The following is a 21789-nucleotide window of genomic DNA, read 5'->3' as shown; positions in this document are numbered from 1 at the left end:
GCGGACAAACGCCAGCTCCATTGGCCTATAAAGTGAGATGAGCACCGCAACCCCAAAGTCGCCTTTGACTGGACTTAACCGTCCAGGGGTCCTTTACCTTTTGCCTTTTTAAGGTAGAAACACTTTAAAAACTCATTGCAACATTTTCCCAAAGCACTATAGCAGCGCTTGGAAGATTTTATTGCTTCATGACATCTCAATCTAAACCAGTGACTTAAAAAACAACAAGAACCTGGACGGTGTTTGTTCCCATCGCTGAGAGACATATTTGGAGGCCTGTCAACATACTGTGCACAGTTGTGAATTAACCAGTCCTGTCGCTCTACAGAGTGAACTTGTGTAAACCTTCCTGCTTTATTTCTACCTTTCGTTCTACCTTTCTGCTTTCCTTCATTTATTTTAAGCACTTTATTTAAAAAAATGGTGAGTTGTGCACAAGAGGTTTTCCCTCCCTGCTGAGTTCCAGTAATACGAAGCAGTCTCAAATAGTCTGTTGCCCTGCTTATTGTTTTGGTGCCTAGGTGGAGTAACTTCCAGAGTTTTTGGGGTGGGAAGAGAGAACAAGGGTTGAGCACTGCTGATGATATTTTTAATGGTTTAATAAAATCATTTGCATTTTACCGTGATACAGAGCACCACCGATTATAGGATATTTGCCTTTTGAAGTGCTGGGAACTTCTGGATATGATTACTATCATATAGATGACCTTCAGCTCTTGGCACGGTGCCACGAACACTGTGAGTATGACATTACCTACAGTAAGGGGAATTCAGTTTGTTTCCGTGTGATAGCAAAGATAGAAATGAAAATCTGAAGACATTGGGTTGCATCCAGCTCAACTAAACCATTGGTTTTAGCAATGGAGTGCCCCACTCCTTCTCCACACACAAACAGAGAGAGCCTGCTGGTGATACTAGTAAACCTGTTTGTGAATCATATTCATTTTTGGTTTAAGATTTACAGTAGAGATGGGTAAGATGTGGACTTCCAGATCTTGGTGGACTACCCCGCATCCGCCATATTTGATGACTGGCTAGGGCTGATGCGGGTTGGAATCCAACAATATCTGGAGGGCCCTAACCTCTACCTTTAATTTAACACTTAAATGCCCATATTCTACAGTTCAGGGAGTATTATGAGTCCCTGTCAGGGAAAAAGGCAGGATATAAATAAATACATAATACTAATACAGTATTATTATAAATAATAAGTAGTCATTTGAGGCTAGCCATTTGTGTAATGCAAACTGATTTGTCTACATTTTGTTCTTCATGTGGATTGACTTGCTTAGCTCCTCATTGGATATGAAATCTTGGGAGGCGGAGTTGTCAAAATAGTACATATATCCAATAATACTCAACAACTGCTAATTAGGTGAAGCTGAAGCATTAAATTAAAACCTCGAACAACTCAACACAAATCAAAACTAATATTGCTTGCCATGTCTGTTGTTTGTCTGTAAGTGTCCTGCTACTCACATGAATGGCACTCTTCAAAATTAATTTTCAGCTTTCTGGTGCAGAATACAAAGTTAAGTTCATCTGTCAGATCATGACTGATTGGTGTAAAATGAGATTAATCTGGCAGTATATCTTGAATACATTTGATCACAAACATGGTGCCGATGAGAGTCCAGCTAAATTAATTTAAGCTACGCTGTCATAGAAAGTTCAAAGTTTTTAAATATTAAATCATGTTCTTTTGTTAACTTCTTCTATTAATAAGACACTTCGGTCCTGTCTGAATAAACCATCAGTGGTGTCTGATGCCCATTGGGACATGTAGGGCAAAAGGCAGAGTGGCCATCATTGACAAGAGGGGCCAAAGCCAATGGCAGATGGAGCCTGCTTAATCTACATTTGTCCCCATCCTCTTCTCTGCTGAGTTCTACAACTATAACTGAGACTAAGAAGGGTGAAGCTGACAGCCAGGACCATCCCATGGACTGGTTATAAGTATAAAGGCAAGCGGGGGACTGGGGGCTGGCTAAAGGCAGACAAAAATTTGTCACCATAATGGACCAGCCTCCTCCATCATGTTGCTGCAACCTTTGTATCTCTCACTTAGGTTGTGACATGACATTATTATTACTATTATTTTATTTGTAGTAATAGCATTAGTTATTAATCTTAAATTTGCTTAGGCACTGTGTAAAACTTAAGAAATAACACCATGCTTTCTCTCAGTCATACAGTAATAAAACATGAAACATTTCACAGGGGAAAGAAAGAAGAGTAAAATCAGCTGGGCTGAACCAATGTGAATTGCTGCCCAGTGTATAAAACATCCCATACAGAGCAGCTATCCATTGATGGGTTTCCTTGAGGGGAGAAACTGGGTTTCCTGGATGGGAGATGTGCCACAGTGAAGAAAAGGGCCTTCAGTTCTGGCACTTTCCCAATTCATATTTGTTCAACATCCTTGGGTTGACCCAGGTCTGTGTTGTCTCTGCCTGAACGGATCCATGTCAGCTGGAGAGTAAACAATGCTAAACATAACAGGTGTATTGGGAAGCTGCCGTTTCTCCTTCTCCCCATATTTGATGGGCTATCACATAGGTGATGGACCCAATTTGTTTACTGTTGCTCCATAGCCTAGGACCCAAACCAATGGCTTCAGATTTCAAGAGAAGCGTTTCATCTAAGGATTAAGAACTTCTTGATGGCACATGCTGTTTGACAATCCAACAAACATGCCTCAGAGGTTTTTAAGTGGAGGCACTTATCAGGAATACTGTATAGTGGATCTCCTGAATCTGCAAAAGTTGGACCTTTGAGATACCTCTAAACACTGTGATTCCATACGTTCTCTGTTTGTCCATCTTAGCACCTCATTGCTAAGTAGCAAGCAAAATATAACACATTTTAACTAGTACATTTTATATGTATTTTGTTTGTTTCTCTCTCATTGTTACTGTACAAGAATGGAATTTCCACTGCAGAAGTACTAAAATGCCTTAATTCCTTTAACTCTTTCTTAAGCGAATTATCAGTTGTACAGGATTTCAAATTCTATTTTCTTTTTATTTCTTCAAATATCCTTCAGTATTCTCAGTTAATATACCTATGAATAATTTAGGAATGAATCCATTTTATAGAGTTTGTGGCAAAATTCTGTTCTCAGATCACATCATCTTGGAGGATTTCATCACACATCCTAAATGGTACATTTTTTTTAGCAACTAGTGTAATTCTAACCAATAGAAAACATGCTCCCACGTGTATTCTTGCTGCTGTGTCCTGTACCAAACTGAAGTTTCCGAAGCCCCTCTTAAGAAAGCTGCATGTAGATCAGCTAAAATCATTTTTTGGAAAGGATGTTTTTCAGATCTTGAAATCTTTGATGCCATGTGCATTTTTTGTGTGTCCACAAACAGTAATGCAGTTTGGCAAAGGGAAGTCTTGCTGCTACCGGTTTCTGACCAAAGGACAGCAGTGGATCTGGCTGCAAACACATTATTATATCACCTATCACCAGTGGAACTCCAAACCAGAATTCATCGTATGCACCCACACGGTAGTAAGGTATGGAGAAATTGAGTGACGTTGCTGTTGTGCCGATCGGTAGAGTACTCATTGCAGGACAAGAGCAAATAAAAGCTTGGTTAAGAGACGCACATAGGACAACCACGGCTACCTATTTTCCTGTCACATTGAAAAGGAACGTCCAATATGTTATGAGCTAGGGGGAATTTCTTACTGAGCTTAGGGCAAGAATAAACTCATTCTTTCTATCATACTAGTTGTAAATGCCACATACGAAGACATTTGTGAGGTGACTCCATATATAACACAACCTTGCTACAGCAAAGGCAGTGTGAAGCTGACCAGTGTGTCGATTGGCCAACTCTCTAGCATTCCACCCTCGTCTTTTTCTTAGTCTGCAAAGATGAACATTGCCAGTGCCGCCTCGCGAGATAATGTCACACAAATGTCTTGCTCCACAGAGAAATCTGCATACGGTTGCATTACAAGCAGCCACCACAACATTTATTGCATGTGCTAATGTAGTCTTTGAGGAAATGTATAATTCATCAGGGCCCTAGTTTGGTTCTGTGGTAGTTAATCCAACTTTTAAGGGCAGTCTTAGAGAGTTTGAGCATGCTGGGTGCAATGGAATAAAACCACTCATGGGTCACAGGGAGTACAGTGGTACCTTGGTAGTTGAACGACTTGGTTCCCGAACAAATCGGCTCCCCAACATGTGGGTGTTCGGTTTGTGAACGTTTTTCGGAAGCTGAACGTCCGACGCGGCATCCACAGCTTCCGATTGAGTACAGGAAGCTCCTGCAGCCAATCAGAAGTCTTGGTTTTTGAACCATTTCAGAATATATTAAATTTGAGAACCAAGGTATCACTGTAGTTAGACTAAGGCCATCTTGCTGAGGTACTTGCTTCATTGATAGTCTCTTGTCTGGAAATAAGGCATATGCTTTACCATACAATCAATTGTTATCCAGCCAAATTGTCCCTTTCATGCAAGGACTTCTGCTTGAAAATTGGATTTTCTCTCCCGCACCTCCCCCCGTGTACCCTCCAAATCTGTTCCAAGGATGGACGCGGGAAATGGAGACAGGGGGGAAGTTCAGTTGTGCAAGCAGAAGACTTTGTATAGACAAAATGCCTTTGTTGGAAAGATCCCAATATTTTGTTACAAACATTAATTCTGTATTGGCATGCTAATACAGCATGCTAATTGGACTCTAATTGGACAGCGTGCTAATTGGACTCTAGAGAAATACTCTGATTACAATCATATACCTTCTAGTTTGTGAGGTAGAACAATTTCATGCATTATACATAAGCCTTTCTGCAATTGCTAACCTGTACTTGGGGTGTGGTAGGGACAAGGCTAATCATGAGTACATGTACCAAAATTGTATACAAGGTTGCAAATACGTGTTTACACGTGAACTTTTTCCAAGTATGTATGAAGAGCATCATGTGTAAAGCCATGGAACCTAGCCTCAAGTAATTATATGATTACAGATAATGTTTTCTTTTTGTTTTGAAAACCGGGTAAAAATGGGCAGAAGTTAAACGTAAAATGTAATCCATTACATTATTATACACATTTGGATTATATGACCTGTGGATTTTAACTGCAAATAATTTCTGAAGTTAATAATGTAATAAACTGCCAGTTGCCTTTAATAGTGGTTTCAGAATAGTGGAATGGAAGGTAGATCTCCACAGAAAATAATAATGTTCAGTTATGCAGATGTTCGAGTGGAAAGGCGACGGAATATGATTTTGGAAAATGCACCTTCAGAGATAATCTCTTCAGTACTAAAGGTATGCTAAAATGGCTGTTTTCAGAGGGTTTTCTTTGTTTTCTATTTTATGCAGCTCATATGTCGGAAATCACCAACCTTGCGTATCATTATTTAAGTGCTATAAGGCTCTATGTGAACTTAACTTAATGGAGTAAGACATGGCTGGGAAGACATTCCCATTCTATTTTCCAGAACACAATTGCAGAAATGAGGGAATGGTAGCTTGCAAAATAAGAGATATCCATTATGAGCTTTGGGACAATCATGGGCCTTGAAAGGGAATGACTTTTTAAATGAAAAGGGTAAGACACCTAGGGTGACTTTAGCTACTGTGTTCAGATGGTAATAATGTGTATTGATTTGATCACTAATATTGTCCCATATAGATGGACCTGGGGTTTTCTTTATGTCTTCCATTGCCTGTTCCTCACTATGGTCACTGCCTGCTAGGTTCACTGTCCCTTAGTTTATAAGGCGATGAGTAATCTCAGATAAGCCTACTTTCCACCTGATTTGTGTTGAGGGTGTTCTTGATTGGTTGCGTGTGGATGCATGCAATTTTTGCATGCAATTTTTTTCAATCCCTGTGTCAATACAAAGGTCACTGCAGTTGTACAAATGCATACCTCTTTTGATTTTTGAAGGACCAATCACGGGAGGTGACAGACAAGCAAACCCCCTGCCCACATAATCTCATGGTTGAGTATAAAATTGAAAGAATATGCGAATTTGATACTAGAGCATATAGGAAGAAGCAGGCAATGAAAGGCAGATGCATTATAAGCCAAGAATTAAGAATCATTTCTTTTGAAGTTCTCTGGGGATTGGCCTGGGCTCATTCCTAAGTACATAGCTTCCTGCCTATTAAAGCAGATTATACAGTAGCTGCATCTAAGGACTGAGTTCTTGTGATTTTCACTGCTTAATGAAGTTAATAACTGAGTCTTTTATGAGTATCTTACAGAAAACTACTTGAAGCTTCTGTTGCTCAGAAACGTGGATACAAAAGGCCAGGCTAGATGTGACGTTTAACGCTGTATTGCATACTGAAGACAGTAAAAAATGGGTGCACTTTAACCATTTAATACATGGAGTTAAAACTGCAATTCTAGACACACATTATTGTTATTGCTATTATTGTTGTTGTTGTTAATTCAATTGATGAATCACTTCATGTGAAACAATCTCAAATCAATTAACAATGAAGACATAAAATCCTAAAAGATACACTAAAAACAGTTTCAAATCCAGTACTTGGATAAGCAGCTCCACACAAAAGGCTTGTGGGGAAAGGAAGGTCTTCAGTAGGCTCTGAAAAGACAATAGACAAGACACATTGGTAATATGTAATAGCAGGGAGTTTCAAAGGCCTGGTGCTGCCACATTAAAGGCATGATTCAGACATTGTATGGTACAGACCACCTGATGAAATTGCATCTATGCAATGCTGTCCTGCACAGGTTGAGGCAATCTTTTATGTATCCTTGTTCCAAGCTGCATAGGGCATTGTACACCAGTAACAGCACCTTCAATTTAGCCTGGTAGCTAGTTGGCAGCCAGTGCTATTCTTTGAGAAGCAGAGAAACATGGTTGCAGTATTCTGTCCCAATGAACAGTTGAGCTCACTGGGAATTTCTAGGGAGCTGTTCCCATCGAACACAAAGGCGCTTACTTCTGAGTAAATGTGTATATAGGGTTGTGCTGATACCGAAAAAAGACCTCTCCCTCAATAAACCCAGATGATTTATAACCAAATTCATTTGTAAGTTCGAAACTTTCAAAAACGTTTAGGATGTTTGCTTTGTTTTTTAAGGACAGTGGATCAGAACTGGATCCTCAACAGCACTTTAACGCTCTTGAATTAGGCACGTCAATCCTCGACACCAGTCGGACTCTTTCTGTATCCTCTCAGGGCTCACACAAATCTTTGCCTACATCCTTGCCTGACACAGCATGTAAGTTGTTGTTATTATTTATTAAATTTGTATACCGCCCTTCAGATGTGGTCTCTATGCAGATGCTACTTTGAAACTGATAATTTTATACTGTTATACTGCCAGTATAAGCCAGAATGGTGTGGAAAGAGTAACGCAGGCCTGCACGCATGGAGCATGACCAACAGAAAGGATAATTCTAACACAACAGGGCATTGTCTTATTTGAAACATTTACTACCTGCTAGTTACTGGAGTGCAATTTCAGAGTGGGTTACAACATCAACTCCCTTCTGCTCCAGCCAGAGCTGTAGTCCAGAACTAGAGGGTGCAGGCTGACAAAAGCTGGTGGTTTTGTTCTATAGTCAACTTCCTTTATTGCCATTCCAGTGATCCAGTCTTTTTGTATACATTAATAGAAACTTTTAACAACTCTGTTCTAAATGGTAAATGTTATTTTATAGCCACAAGAGCAAAGCTCATCCCATACTCTCCCTCCCTGCAAAGAAGTCCCACTATGCAGGAGGACTTGCAGAGATCTAGCCAACCTGCCGCTTCTCAGGTAAGGTGGAAAAAAAAGTTCAAGTGAACAGAAACATTAAAAGAACTTCCATGAAATAGATACACAGGTGTGTACCAAACTGATGGAGGACAGGAGCTTTAAATAGGTTTTAAGTTAGTGAGAGTAAAATGATTTTTTTGTTTTCACTTAATTGAATTGGGAGGCATAGCAAACTAAAACTTTTCCATTCATACTGGCATGACATGACCCTCTTGAGCATGCTCAGGAGTGTCTAGATGAATTAAGGGCTTTTCTTTTCTTTGTCTAGGAAGTCCTCTCTGCCACTGGTTCCCCTGAAGTTAGAGACAATAAAAAAATGGCAAGACACTTGTATGGAGGGGAAGGTACACACACACAAACTGGAGTTATCATGATCAGAGATAGGTGCTCTAACTCTTCTGCCCAGGCTCTTTTTTCTAGCTATCAAGGAATATTTGCTGAAGCCGCCTCCTTTCACACTCTTGTATTATTTTGACCACAGGTGGTCTGCACTTGTGGTCAAAGAGATATTAGTGCTGTAACACCAGTAATCAGTATGTGCTTATCTTGCAAATGATGGGAATTGTTAAGAGAAGGTATTAATTATAGTTAATCCTCTAGGTACCCCCATGTGTGGGTTAAAAGGAAACTGGTGCCTGTTTTTTAAAACATGGGGCTAGCACATAGAGAGCACCAGTAGCAGAGTATTAAACCCAGTCATTATGCATATTAATGAAGCATAGGAATAGGTTATTAAACCTTCTTTAACTCCATTCAGCTGCGTGAAGCAGCTGACCCCCATTTTGCCACTTTTTCAGTGAAACCCTACAGACTGCAAAGTAAGTTTAAAATGCTTTACTTACAGCTTCTAGGTCTCAGACATGCATCGTTCCTTATGCAAGAGCAGTAGTATAATGCAGGTAACAATATTCTTAGAAATACAGCAAAGCAGCCTCCTGGAACAAAAGTTACTGTACTTACTAGAAAAGTAACATTGCTCTTTGTTTTCTTGTTTCAGCTCTCATCCCAGTTTAACATGTTCCAAACTATCAAAGACGAGCTTGAGCAGAGGACTCGAATACTGCAAGCCAATATTCAGTGGCAGCAGGAAGAGCTGCAGAAAATCCAGGAACAGCTGTGCATCGTGCAGGATTCCAACATACAGGTTAGCGGGAGAACGTATTTTTCAGACAAATTACTCTTGATTCAGTGAGTAGCAGAATTCTTGAGCAGAACTTTATTTCCACGCTCAGATCATCTTGATGCACCATAGGCCACCACACAGAGGAGGGTTTTCTGCATGCAGCAGTCCAGCTTACACAGCTGCTTCTTCAAGGGGCATTTTGCTTACTTCCGATTTCGGAACCTGGCTCAGGAAAACAACACCTTCTGCCAGCTATTCTTCCTGCAGTTCCCCACTTCCCTAGTTTACATAGGAATACATAGTGTTGGAAGCCCTCTATTCCCAATGACAGAATAAAAGGATTGGCGTTGAAAGACTTAAGAGAAAAGTGTAAGTGCGTGGTCTGAGTTTCATTCTGTGGCATTTTCACTTAGGAAATAGCAAAGCTGCCAAAGACTTATGCCTGAGACCTGAGAGAACTGTTGCCAGTCGTAGCAGGAAATACTGGGATAGATGAACCTATGATCTGATTCCATATAAGGCAGCTTCCCAGATTCATTTGGTCAGGAGCCCCTTTGGCTACACTCTTGTTTCTGATACATAGCAGAGAATGGACTGACCTAATGCTTCCAGTTAGTCTAACAACAATATTTCAGTATATTTAAGGCAGAGAGGTATAAATAAGTGTCAAATAAAATATGCTGATCCATACTGAAGGGGGACAGAAAATTCAGCAGAGACTTCAAGAGTGAAAGAAATGAAAGGATTGGCTAGAGCAGGTAGATTGTGATCTACTGGTAGATCACTGGAAGTCTGTGGTAGATCACCGGTAGATCAGTGGCTCCCAGGAAAGAAGCTAAAAAACTTTGGCCTTCCCAAAAAAAACCTGTGAGTAGATCGCAGTCTCTTGGAAGTTGGCCACCCCTGGGATAGACTTATGGTCATTATTCCTTAATAGTACCTTGTAGAGAGAGAAATATAGAATGAAACACAAGAGCTCAATTTTAACCCGTGCTACAGCACTGTAGCTGTAGCTACAGACGCGGGTGGCGCTGTGGTCTATACCACAGAGCCTAGGGCTTGCCAATCGGGAGGTCAGTGGTTCGAATCCCTGCGACGGGGTGAGCTCCCGTTGTTCAGTTCCAGCTCCTGCCCACCTAGCAGTTCTAAAGCACGTCAAAGTGCAAGTAGATAAATAGGTACCACTCCGGGAGGAAGGTAAACGGCATTTCCGTACGCTGCTCTGGTTTCACCAGAAGTGGCTTAGTTATGCTGGCCACATGACCTGGAAAAACTTTCTGTGGACAAATGTCGGATCCCTCAGCCAGTAAAGTGAGATGAGCACCGCAATCCCAGAGTCGTTCGCGACTGGACTTAACTGTCAGGGGTCCTTTACCTTTATCTTTTTACAGCACTGTTAGGGATATCTTCTTCTTCGGCGATCGCTCGTAGCCGAGTAAGATTGTCTTCCATAAACACGGTTTTAACAATGAGTCGGTTGGTCATGGGGCTACATGGAATGTATGCAATTTATTAATGCAATTTGAAGAGACTTGCTGGGACCACAAAAAGAGAATTAAGGGGCTATATTTGGCATGTAGCAGAAAAGCAGCCTGGCAATATTGTTGAAAGGAAATAATATGGGTAGAACCAAGCCTTACAGGGAAAATGTCACCTTCAGCAGTTTGTTAGAAACTGTATCTTTGAAATGTCTCATAGCTATAAATTTAGCATGGCATCCTTGCTTCCGATACATTGTAAAAATAATTGCTGTTGATAAGAGCTTCCTGGTTCGATCAACGCAGATGGTTAAAATGTCTGGTTTCCATAGAACAGCTTTCTTCCGTTGTCTCCCTAATATGATGCTGTCTGTTTCTAGATGCAAGAGGTGTTGTGCTTTCATGTCTTTTGCTTCTTTCATGAGAATACTAATGAGACTGCCAATTAGAAGAGATTAGTAATACTCTTCTCATGTCTTGACACCCTGAAAAAGTAGTTGTGAGATTCTGCAGTGGCGTTATCTACTTAGACTTGTTTACGATGTTGAAGGGGGTAGGGGGAGGAATCCTTTCTTTTCAGTGGCATTTCAGTTCTTCTTTAGTGGTCCAGTCATGACAGGATGGTAAGAATCTTGGGCAAAGCCGCTGTGAATGAAATACCGGTACTTTCTGTGTTGGCACTTTGGTGTTGTCCTTTTCTGAGGAGAAAGGTTTTGACACTAACACTCTTGAGGTGCCTGACTGTCAGTATTTTGCACGAGAGGTTCCAAGTGCATTTAAAGGTAAAGGTACCCCTGCCCGTACGGGCCAGTCTTGACAGACTCTAGGGTTGTGCGCTCATCTCATTCTATAGGCCGGGAGCCAGCGCTGTCCGCAGACACTTCCAGGTCACGTGGCCAGCGTGACAAGCTGCATCTGGCGAGCCAGCGCAGCACACGGAACGCCGTTTACCTTCCCGCTGGTAAGCGGTCCCTATTTATCTACTTGCACCTGGGGGTGCTTTCGAACTGCTAGGTTGGCAGGCGCTGGAACCGAACGACGGGAGCGCACCCCGCCGCGGGGATTCGAACCACCGACCATGCGATCAGCAAGTCCTAGGCGCTGAGGTTTTACCCACAGCGCCACCCGTGTCCCGTATCCAAGTGCATTTAGTCCTGCACAATAGAAGTGGGTTAGTGCAACAAGTGCACTTAAAGAAAACAACAGACTGCTGTTAGGAGAGTGACAGGGAAATGCATTGAAAAGTGTGGAGTGAATGAATGAGAATAATGGGAAGGTTTATAAACACCCCACAAGCAAACCACGATGAAAGCTCATTATCATATGATTGGTTGGAGGCAATCTGTCACAGTACAGAAATTAAACAGCATGACTCCTATTACAGTGGAACCTTGGTTTTCGAATGTAATCAGTTCAGGAACACCGTTCAAATTCTGAAACGTCCGAATACTGAAAGTGGCAGCCTCAATACAACAGGGAAACTCAAAACGGAAGCTGCGTGGCACGTTCAGCTTCTGAAAATTGTTCGAAAACCAAAGCAGTTACTTCTGGGTTTTCGGCATTTGAAAGCTGAAACGTTCGATTTCTGAGACACTCGAAAACCGAGGTTCCACTGTATTTGTTCGTACTATGTTTGTAGCTCATGGGATCATGTATATGTACTGAGGCAAGAATCTCAAACTTAGTTTTAGGATCTTTGCACACACATGTTCTCTCTCTCTTGTGCTCCATTTCAATGGCTTCTCATCTTCTGTATTTCCGTTTGTTTTTCAACATTTTTGTGTTGCTAGATAGCTAGAATTCCTTAAGTTGAAGCCTCATGCTTTATATTTTTCTTGTTCTATTATCTTGAAGTTTTTTCTGGACGGAGGCACAATCCACCCTGTTTTCATAGCCGGCAAAAGGAAGTTGTCTTTTCAGAAAAAAAGTATAGGGATATGATTGTTGGAGGCTGTCTTCTTCTTCTTTTTTGGCGATCACTTGTAGCCGAGTAAAATTGTCTTCCATAAACAACCAAGCTACTTATTGGACAGGAACACATTTGCTAAAATTCCAGTGGAAGCTTTCTCTATCTTGGGGTGAGATGGGGATAATGTCAGCAGAAAAGTGTGTGTGCTTAACCCCCTTTCCTGATAACTACTTTTCTCCCCTGTGGGGTTGCACACACTTTTCCCCATCTGGAATCCCATGAAGAGGGAAGTAGAAGAAAACAATTTGAAGCAGAAAAACTGGGGACAGGGAAGAGTTTACCACCAGCAGCCATCACTTCTCTGCTCTTATTTACTCCCTCCAAAAGCTCATTTCCCATAAACCAAGTGTTAGTTGCAATTTAGTAACATGTGTTTGCTTGTAACATCTAGTTTGACCTTCAAATATTTGCAAGAATTATGTATGTCAGAGGTTTCTGAGTGAATAGGATGACAAATGTATTCTGTTCCTGAATAGTGGATTTGGTTTTCTAAACAGTGTCAGTCATTCCACAGCTGGTTTAAGGTGCATTGCACATGTAATATTTGAGCAATTCTTATCCAATGCTTGATTTGGAAAGAGGTGACATGCAACTTTCCCTGTAGAAACTTCTCTGACAGCCCCAGATGTGTGACAGGTGGCTGTGCTTATGCAATTGTGTGGGAAATGGACTTTCTGTGTACTCACAAGCAACTTCACACAGTCTTCTAGCATTAAAAGCATTTTCAGCAACTGAGGCCTGGATCAAGTTGAGCTCCCTAACAATACACATTTATAAGCGTTAAGTTATGACAACTTGAAATTGGAACTGTGAATGTATTTCTTCCATTGATTTGCCTAACAAGGAAATCGAAAAAGTAACCTTTCTCTTCCAGATGTTTTTACAGCAGCCAACAGCATCTCTGAATTTCAGCGGCATGCCGCAGCCAGAACCTCAGGAGAATCCAGCGGTTGAGTCTCAGCAGCAAGTTGTGCCGAGGCCTTCGAGGCCTTGTCTCCAAGAGCAGATTGCGGCTCCTCAAGCAACAGACCATCAAATGTTAGGAGAAGAAAATGTGTTATCAAACCAGGTAAGCAGACCTGCAGTGGTCTTACAGCAATCTTTTTGTGGAAAAAATGTTCTCTTCTTTAAACATTACTTTAAGTCTTAGGTTCATCTTCAATCCTACCTCTTTTGATTCTTCATTTAGTTCTTACAGCATTTCCTGTACCGTAGTTCTTGTTTGCCTTTAGGTATTACGGCAATATCGCCTGCCCTTTCGCTCTTTCCACTAAGGTTTGTGTGAATCTGTGTGTTTGTTCTAGCTATCCATAATCACCATTCTTGGGGGGGGGGGGATCTTTAAAAAGGGTAAATTACCAGACCTACATTCAATGAATATGAATTTATTTCCCTACTTATCGGTCACTTTACATAATTACACCTTTATGAGAGGATGGAATGAACTAAATTTGGATCTGGTAATTTGCCAAAAAAATATTCACAACTTAATTCTATGTGTTTTTACAATATACCCAAAGCTTTTGGTTATTGTTTCTGTGGGTGCTGTTGTTTTTAACTGTTCTAGGATCAGAAATCAGCAAGAGCCTCACAAGGAATGCAGGATAGCTGTCAATCTTCCAGAAGCTTAACCTCACAGTTTAGCAATGCCTCTGTGCTCCCACAGTCTTTGAGCAGAGCTCCACCTGATGCCATTCTACAGGATAACAGCCACCAGCAGAGCACTCCAGATTTCAGTAATGATCGACAACTGAGGTAAAATAAGTGAAGTAACCTACTTTTTTTAAAAAAAAAAAGTTGAAGAATTAAATACTATTTTTTACAATGGCAGTATTTAAATTTGAGTGTTTAGTTTATTACTATATAACAGGTAAATACTGCACTTTGAACATCAAGAAAATACTCCATTTTATCAAGTTACAGCACTAGATTATTAGTAAGTTTGAAAGAAAAAAAGAGGAACGTGGTGCTATTGTTGTTTATTCAATTTCATACCTATCATATACCACAGGGTTCCAGGGTTGGGTTACAGAAATGAAAAATTGAATATTAAAAACAGTATCAGAATGGGGATGGAACAAACAGACTTGTGGGTTACAGGTAGGTAGCCATGTTGGTCTGCCATAGTCGAAACAAAACAAAATAAATAAAATAAAATTTAAAAAATTAAAAATTTCCTTCCAGTAACACCTTAGAGACCAACTAAGTTAGTTATTGGTATGAGCTTTCGTCTGCATGCACACTTCTTCAGATACAGACTTGTGGGTTGTTGTTTTTTCTAAATGATGTTAGCCCTATGTATTTGCCTTAAAAAGAGAAAGAAATGATACTGTTTACTTCTTTGTTCTGTTTTGAAAAAGTTTTTAAACTGATGACTGGAAAGAAAATACAAGGAACAATAAGTAGCTTGAAATAGAAAACATGTCCCTGTAGGAAACATAATGTGAAGGGGGGGGGGGGGAGAGAGGACCTTACATCTCCACACTAACTGCGTCATGCAGTTAGCTGCCGTTTCAAAATACCTGGGGCAGAAGAAAGCATATAAAGCCTACTTTATGTTCTGGACTGGCAAACTGAATGGAAGCTCTAATAGTCAACTTAAAAATCTGATAGCCCAATGCTCACTAGATTTCATCAGAATGCAGGACTGTCATAGAAGATGGCTGTTACTTGAGGCAGGAACATCCACCACATCACAGGTTGAGAGCATGAAAACGTTACAGTCAAACACTGTGGCAGATAATTTGCCACAGGGAATTTCAGCGATCTTTGTTTACCAACCACAATATGTAGATCCACTCCTAAGAAGAATGAAACTCCTTGTACGGTCATACCTCGGGTTAAATGTGCTTCAGGTTGAGCGTTTTCAGGTTACGCTCCACAGCGACCCGGAAGTAACGGAGTGCGTTACTTCTGGGTTTCGCCGCTCGCGCATGCGCAGTCAAAATGCCATCACGCGCATGTGCGGAAGTGGCGAATCGCAACCCGCAGACCCGCAGGTTGCATTTGTTTCAGGATCTAGAGGTACCACTGTATAAGAATGGCCACATTTGATAATAAATCCTGAGCTACCCTTTTTTTACTACGACTAATTACACTCTATCCCTGAGCCTACTGCAAATTTAACTCTATTGACTTCTGAGCATGCAACTACCTCACATGGAAAAAATCCTTCCGACCCTTTCAGTATCTGCAGGTTAGTGTCATTCTTCACTGACATTATTTAATTTCCTGTTTCCTAGACTGTTACTCAGTCAGCCTATTCAGCCAATGATGCCTGGTTCCTGCCATGCGAGGCAGACAACAGATGTTGATGTGACTGGACACGAAGCTAAGTATGTAGCATGTTACTGGGGGCAGGGGTAGGAAGGAAAAGTTTGAAACTATACTGAGAAATGCCACTTAGATGGAGGTGGTAGAACGGCAACTCGTGCAGAGGTAGTACTTGGGTTAAGCAGTCTATGTCAGAGATGGAATTAAGGGTGGCTGCATATTTTGAAAATCCAGATGTTGTCCTGCCATATCTTATCTGCCCCGCTGCCAAGCTCCCGCAATTGCACGGTTTTTCAGATCCCAGTTGCCCCAGTACATTGTTTCTCTCATGCATCATGCAATGCTATTTTTCTAGAAAAAGAGGTGCCAGAACTCACCATGAACAGCACCCTTGTTCTCTTAGAATGGCAATGGCGCCTACCTGAGAGGTGCCGGAACAGAGTTCCAATGAGTTCTGGCTGGAAAAATGCCCTGCCATCATGTACTGGGGTTGTCATGCCAACTGGAGAATGAAAGGGACCAGGTTTGGTGAAAGTGTTGCAATCAAGGAAATCTGGAGCCTGCTACTTGGAACATTATTTCTAATATACCTCCTATGGCTGGTTCTTTGCTTTTAACCCATAAACTCACCATTTCTAAAGATGTGTCCACATATTCTCAACCCTCTGGGCTACCCCAGTAAAAAGGTAAAGGGACCCCTGACCATTAGTCCAGTCGTGACTGACTCTGGGGTTGCGGCGCTCATCTTGCTTTATTGGCCGAGGGAGCCGGCGTACAGCTTCCGGGCCATGTGGCCAGAATGACTAAGCCGCTTCTGGCGAACCAGAGCAGCGCACGGAAACGCCATTTACCTTCCTGCTGGAGCGGTACCTATTTATCTACTTGCACTTTGATGTGCTTTCGAACTGCTAGGTTGGCAGGAGCAGGGACCGAGCAACAGGAGCTCACCGCGTTGCGGGGATTCGAACCGCCGACCTTCTGATCGGCGAGTCCTAGGCTCTGTGGTTTAACCCACAGCGCCACCCGCATCCCATGGCTACCCCAGTAGCAGCAACTAAAACAAAAATGCTTAGTTGCATCACCCTCTGATCAGCTTCTTCCTTTTCCCACACTGCCCCACTCCAGGTCAGCCTTCTCCACTTCCAAGATGCCACTAGGTATGCACAATATATATGCCCAGGAGTTATGTGTAGTAATGAATGTGCCTGGCTTTTTCAATGCATCTCCCAACAATCGGCATATCTGCATAGTCCCCGAGTCAGCAGCAGCACCTGCTATTTCTCCCAACCGTTGTCCATAATACATTGCAGTATGACACCAGTGTTTTAGTCGCAAATTCTTGGCTGAAAAACTTAGGACTGTTTCTTTGAATAGATACTTTCAAAGCCTACAAGCGTTCCAAAGTTTGGAAGAGCAAACCTCTGGAAGCAGTACAGCTATAGTGCTGATGGGACAAGCAGTGTTGCCCCCTGGGTTCTCTGCAGCACAGCCATCTCAGCCTTCAACTTTGCAACCTATGCATCAGCACCAGCACCAGCAGCAAGGCTACCTTCAGGTGGGCTGCAACAGAACTGACGGTACCTAAATGGGTAAGCCGCCCTGAAAGTATTTTTTTCAGCTGAAGGGGCGGCATACAGGGTTTTTTGTTTTAATTTTTTTTAAAATTAAATTGTGTAGTTATTCATAAAGTAATAAAGACCCTCACATTATTTTAAGAATGGCAGAAGAAATATGACATGGTTGTTTATAAACCCTTTTTTATTAGGAATGCTAAAAAAATAATAATACAAGAACTCACAATGAAAATGCAGGAAGTACATAAACAACTAAAATACTTTTCAGTTGTTATTTATATCAGATGTCCAAGTGATTTATTAATGTTCTCAAGTGACAGCTAGCACTTCTAGATGTACATTTTTTGGGGCGTAGTGCAGTTCTAATATCATATGAACGGAGTCCACAGTGTCAACCATTTTGTTTTCTTTATTTCGTTAAATACCCTCTGTAAATTAGTCCATAGTTGTCTCTGTTGCAGTCTAATGTTAGGTCTCATATTCCCAAATAAAGTAACCATAGGCAGGAAAAGGAGCACAGGAATCTAGCTGCCTTTGGTTAGACTATTGGTCCATCTCGCTCAGTATATTCTGCAACTCTCCAAGATTTCAGATGGCAGGGATCATCTGCACACAGAGCAGGTGCTGAACCTAGACCACTGAACCTTGACAAATGGAGTCTCGTAACCAATAATCACTATACAAAACTCTTAGTGACTTAGTGCACACCGACCCCTCTCGCTCTCCAGGCTTCAGGAAGCTATCCGCAAGCCTTGGGAGCCCGCGGGAGTTCCTGCCGGGCTCCCCTGGCTTGCGCAGTGCTGCCTCTTATTCCGAAGCCCGGCGCGCTGAGCAGTCATGCCGGGGCTTCGGGTAGCTCTGCGCAAGCCGCGGGAGGGCTCCTCCGGCTTGCGGAGAGCAGCCTGTTCTCGCGCCTTGGGGGGGAAATATATATTTTTTCTTTATTTCCCCCCCAAAAAACTAGGTGCGCCTTATGGGCCGGTGCGCCCTATGGGGCGAAAAATATGGTATATATAAAAGTTTATATAATTCTATGTGCCTTTTAAATATGATGGAGGAACTCAGACTCCCAGTCAATGATATCCTCTGCTCTGGATACAATTCCCAATTGACTGTGCTCCTCATTTGGAATATCACTGAGGAAGTGAGGTTTCAGGAGATTGTGGCTTCTGTGTATTGGAAACATCTGCTCACATTTTATGCACGTCAATATGTGATCTGGAGCAGACACATTTGATTCTGCTGGAAACTTTGCATTGGGACACCAGGTTCTAAATCTAACTTCAGCACAATGTGAGTGTCTGGTGTATTTCCTTTTGTTTTATGGATCCTGTTAATTTCCTTGTTCCTTTTGTTTTTTCCTTTTGCAACACAAAAGCTCCCTGAATAATTATTGTATTGTCATTGACTGCTTTTGGCTTTATAGCCAGTAACTTCCCTTTTAAAAAACAAACAGCCATCATTCCTCCCACTAAAATGGTAAGCATGAGGTGTGGCAATAAGATAAAATGGAGTCCTATAGGGGGGAAAAGGTGGGGTATAAATGAATAAATAAATAATTGCACAAGCCCAAATATACCCACTATAGGAATACAAAACATGCCCACAACAGAAGGTTCTTGACAGTAAGAGGCCATCAGCCAAAGGCAGTTTATATAACAAATTTGAATACTACAGTCCTAATTTTTTTTACTATGAATTAAGTTAAGCCCCATTGAACTTAGTGGGACATATTTCTGAATAAACATACCTAGGATTGTGCTGCAAGTATTTTCATATGTGCCCATGACAAACATGATTGTGATGAAACCATTGAAAGAGAAAGTGGAATTAAATGAGCATTGCAATGGAGGACAGAAAAGGAAGCCCAATTATTGGACGAAATGAGTAGGGAAAATCCACTTGCATTTTGTGATTGACTAAATTTCTGACAACTAGAGCTTATCAAAAAGTTCTCGTTCACATAAATCAAGGGCCACCAACCTTTTCATACCAGTGGTTGTTGTTGTTTAGTCGTGTCCGACTCTTCGTGACCCCATGGACCAGAGCACGCCAGGCACTCCTGTCTTCCACTGCCTCCCTGGCACACAACAGCTGCTATGGGAGTGCAGTATAACACAACATGGCAGCCATGGAGGCATGGCATGGCGCAAAACTAGAGAGAGTACAGTCATTGCTGTTTCCCATCCTCCCTCCACAGACTACCTTTTATTTGCTACAGGAAGTCACCTATGTTCTCCTGGTCCTGATTGCGGAGATCACACAATACTGATGTTCCACAAACATAAGAGTGCTGTTGCTCATGACAACAGGGAGCATTCTGCAGTACAAGGGGGGGAAATATACAAAGGGGCCATCACATTCACTCAGACACACACACACCACTTGACCATTGCCATTTCCCAAGAATTGTTTTTTTCTAACAATATAAAATCCAAAAAATATACAAGGGCCGCCAACCTTGCAATCCTTGGCACAAATGGTGCCAAGCTTCATTCATTGACTTAGCTAACCACATTTTAAGTGTTCTGCAAACTATTGATCCTAGTCCAACAGCAACTGTTCCGTAGCAAGGTTTTTCCATATAAGCAGAGGGCACATCTCAGTAGTGGCACCCACCCTGTGGAATGCCCTCCCATCAGATGTTAAGGAGATAAGTAATTATGAAACATTTAGGAAACATCTGAAGGCAGCCCTATATAGGGAAGATGTTTAAGGTATAATTTTTTACTGTGTTTTTATATATCCTGGAAGCTGCCCAGAGTGGCAGATGGGTGGGGTACAAATAAATTATTATTATTATTATTATTATTATTATTATTATTATTATTATTTAATTAACAGAACAACTGTTTTTGATCTGCTAAACCATTATTTGACGGCATCCAATTTTGTTTCACATATAGGTAGAGTCTGCAGGCCCTTTGCACAGTGAGCAGGCAGATTCTTTGCTCTTGCCTTCCTACCCTCGACAGGAAGAAAGCGTAGAGTACCATCATATGCAGTCACAGCAACAGCAGCCAGAACCTGCTGCCAGGAGGACTGTCGGTTTGCCTGAATCCTCAAACATGGAACAACATCTGCAGTAGAATCTGCTGTAACAATCAGTACACATTTAGCTTTATTGAATGGTGGGTGGCTGGGCAGGAGGGAAGCCAGCCTTTGCATATGTGTTCATTTCAGAGTTTTGTGATGTAAAGAGATTGCCAAGCACAGACCTTGGTGGATAGTGCAATAGGAAAGGAACGGGAATTATTTTGCAGATGTTTGCACTATTTTGTGACTACATTATGTATATTAATACTAATACATACCATCATGTGCAAACTGGTATGTGTTGGTAGACGATTCTTCTGACTATTTTGACCAGAAAGTATTCTGGCTATTCCAAAAAAAAAGGGGGGGGGATACGAGTTACTTGGCCTTCACTATTTTGATCTGTTGAATATGAAAAGCACTGGTTCAGAGAAAATCTATTGAGAGAATGAGAGATTATTTTTATTAATATTATTATTATTTTGCACAACTGCACAAAAGGCATAACCTAGCACTTTCGGTGAATAAAAGTTTGTTCTGGTGGCCAGATAAGCACTTCCAGTGAGAGAGAGAACATGTTGTCCTTTATTTAAATAAAAAGCACCCTGCAGTTTATAGACCTTGGACTCATAACCTGAAAGTATAAACTTGTTACCTCTCCCTCTTGCTATTTCTAATGTTTCAAAGAAATTACACTGGACATTTTCCTATTTACTTAGTGAACTACAATTGTAAACAGTGAACCGAAGCACAATCATGCAGCTATTATTCCAATGTACTAGTCATGCTCTTTAAACACTTTGAAGAGAATCTTTTCTACTAACTGAACAGCCCCCTCACAACTGTTCATAGAACAAACACCTGAAGAATATGCACTGTGTTACAGCCCATTAAGTGGAAAAATGCTGCAACTATATTACATATCTTTCATTACTTACGTTTAGGTTTGACTTTTCCTCCAAAGCGTTGCACTTTTGTATGCTTTATGTTGATGTTTCTAAAAAAAAGATTTTATGTAATTATTCAATAAGTAGCGTATAAAAAAAGTTGTTGTAAACAAAACAAAACCCCAACCTTGACCTATTTCTATATAAAATAAAATTATATGGGATTATGTGAACATTATTTTGTTTATGAAAGACCAGCTCATTTCACAAGTGAAACGCGTTTTTTCTCTCCATGCTTTTTAAAGAATTAATAGTTTGTAAAAAACAAACTGAAATATAGAACTATAGCTTCAGGCCTTTAGCTTGGACATACGGGTGCCTGCAGAGAGCTGTTAATACAGCACCCTTTGCACCAGGCTTATATGAAACAAATGACTAGCCTGATGTGGGCTTTTTGCTAACCCTTTTCATTTTTCATTGTCTTACAGTCTGTTGACATGTTGATAATTGATGGGTAGGGTCTGTTGCAGTGCTTATTAATGCAACAATTTATGAAGTATTGAGCATGTAGTATGGTGTTTGGTGGGTAGAAGTATCTTGTTACTACGGGGAACATACTGCAGCATACATACCGCTATGGGATGTGGCTGGCGCTGTGGTCTAAACCACTGCCAGTCG

At 41.3% G+C, this 21789-nt stretch overlaps 1 protein-coding gene across 6 annotated transcripts in view; it reads left to right on the top strand.

Annotated features, from left to right (window-relative positions):
* NPAS2 (neuronal PAS domain protein 2) overlaps nt 1–21349 on the top strand; it is a 97558-nt gene extending 76209 nt beyond the window's left edge. For 4 of the 6 annotated variants that reach the window (XM_083501466.1, XM_083501465.1, XM_083501462.1 and 1 more), the window contains 11 exons: nt 632–738; nt 3378–3525; nt 5214–5295; nt 7090–7231; nt 7674–7771; nt 8769–8915; nt 13216–13410; nt 13909–14096; nt 15584–15676; nt 16989–17169; nt 20095–21349. In XM_083501466.1, coding sequence (XP_083357592.1) covers nt 632–738; nt 3378–3525; nt 5214–5295; nt 7090–7231; nt 7674–7771; nt 8769–8915; nt 13216–13410; nt 13909–14096; nt 15584–15676; nt 16989–17169; nt 20095–20277 — 1564 coding nt within the window. In that variant the 3' untranslated portion in view covers nt 20278–21349. Of the gene's footprint in view, nt 1–631; nt 739–3377; nt 3526–5213; nt 5296–7089; nt 7232–7673; nt 7772–8768; nt 8916–13215; nt 13411–13908; nt 14097–15583; nt 15677–16988; nt 17204–20094 lie in introns of all 6 variants that reach the window. The other 2 variants (XM_083501467.1, XM_083501463.1) reach the window with 1 other exon arrangement.
* Nucleotides 21350–21789: the final 440 nt, after the last annotated feature.

The sequence above is a fragment of the Podarcis liolepis genome, assembly GCF_965112155.1.
Source record: "Podarcis liolepis genome assembly, chromosome: 4".
Lineage (NCBI taxonomy): Eukaryota > Metazoa > Chordata > Lepidosauria > Squamata > Lacertidae > Podarcis > Podarcis liolepis.
Note: the sequence above shows the minus strand (reverse complement) of the source record. Positions and strands in the feature narration are given on the sequence as shown.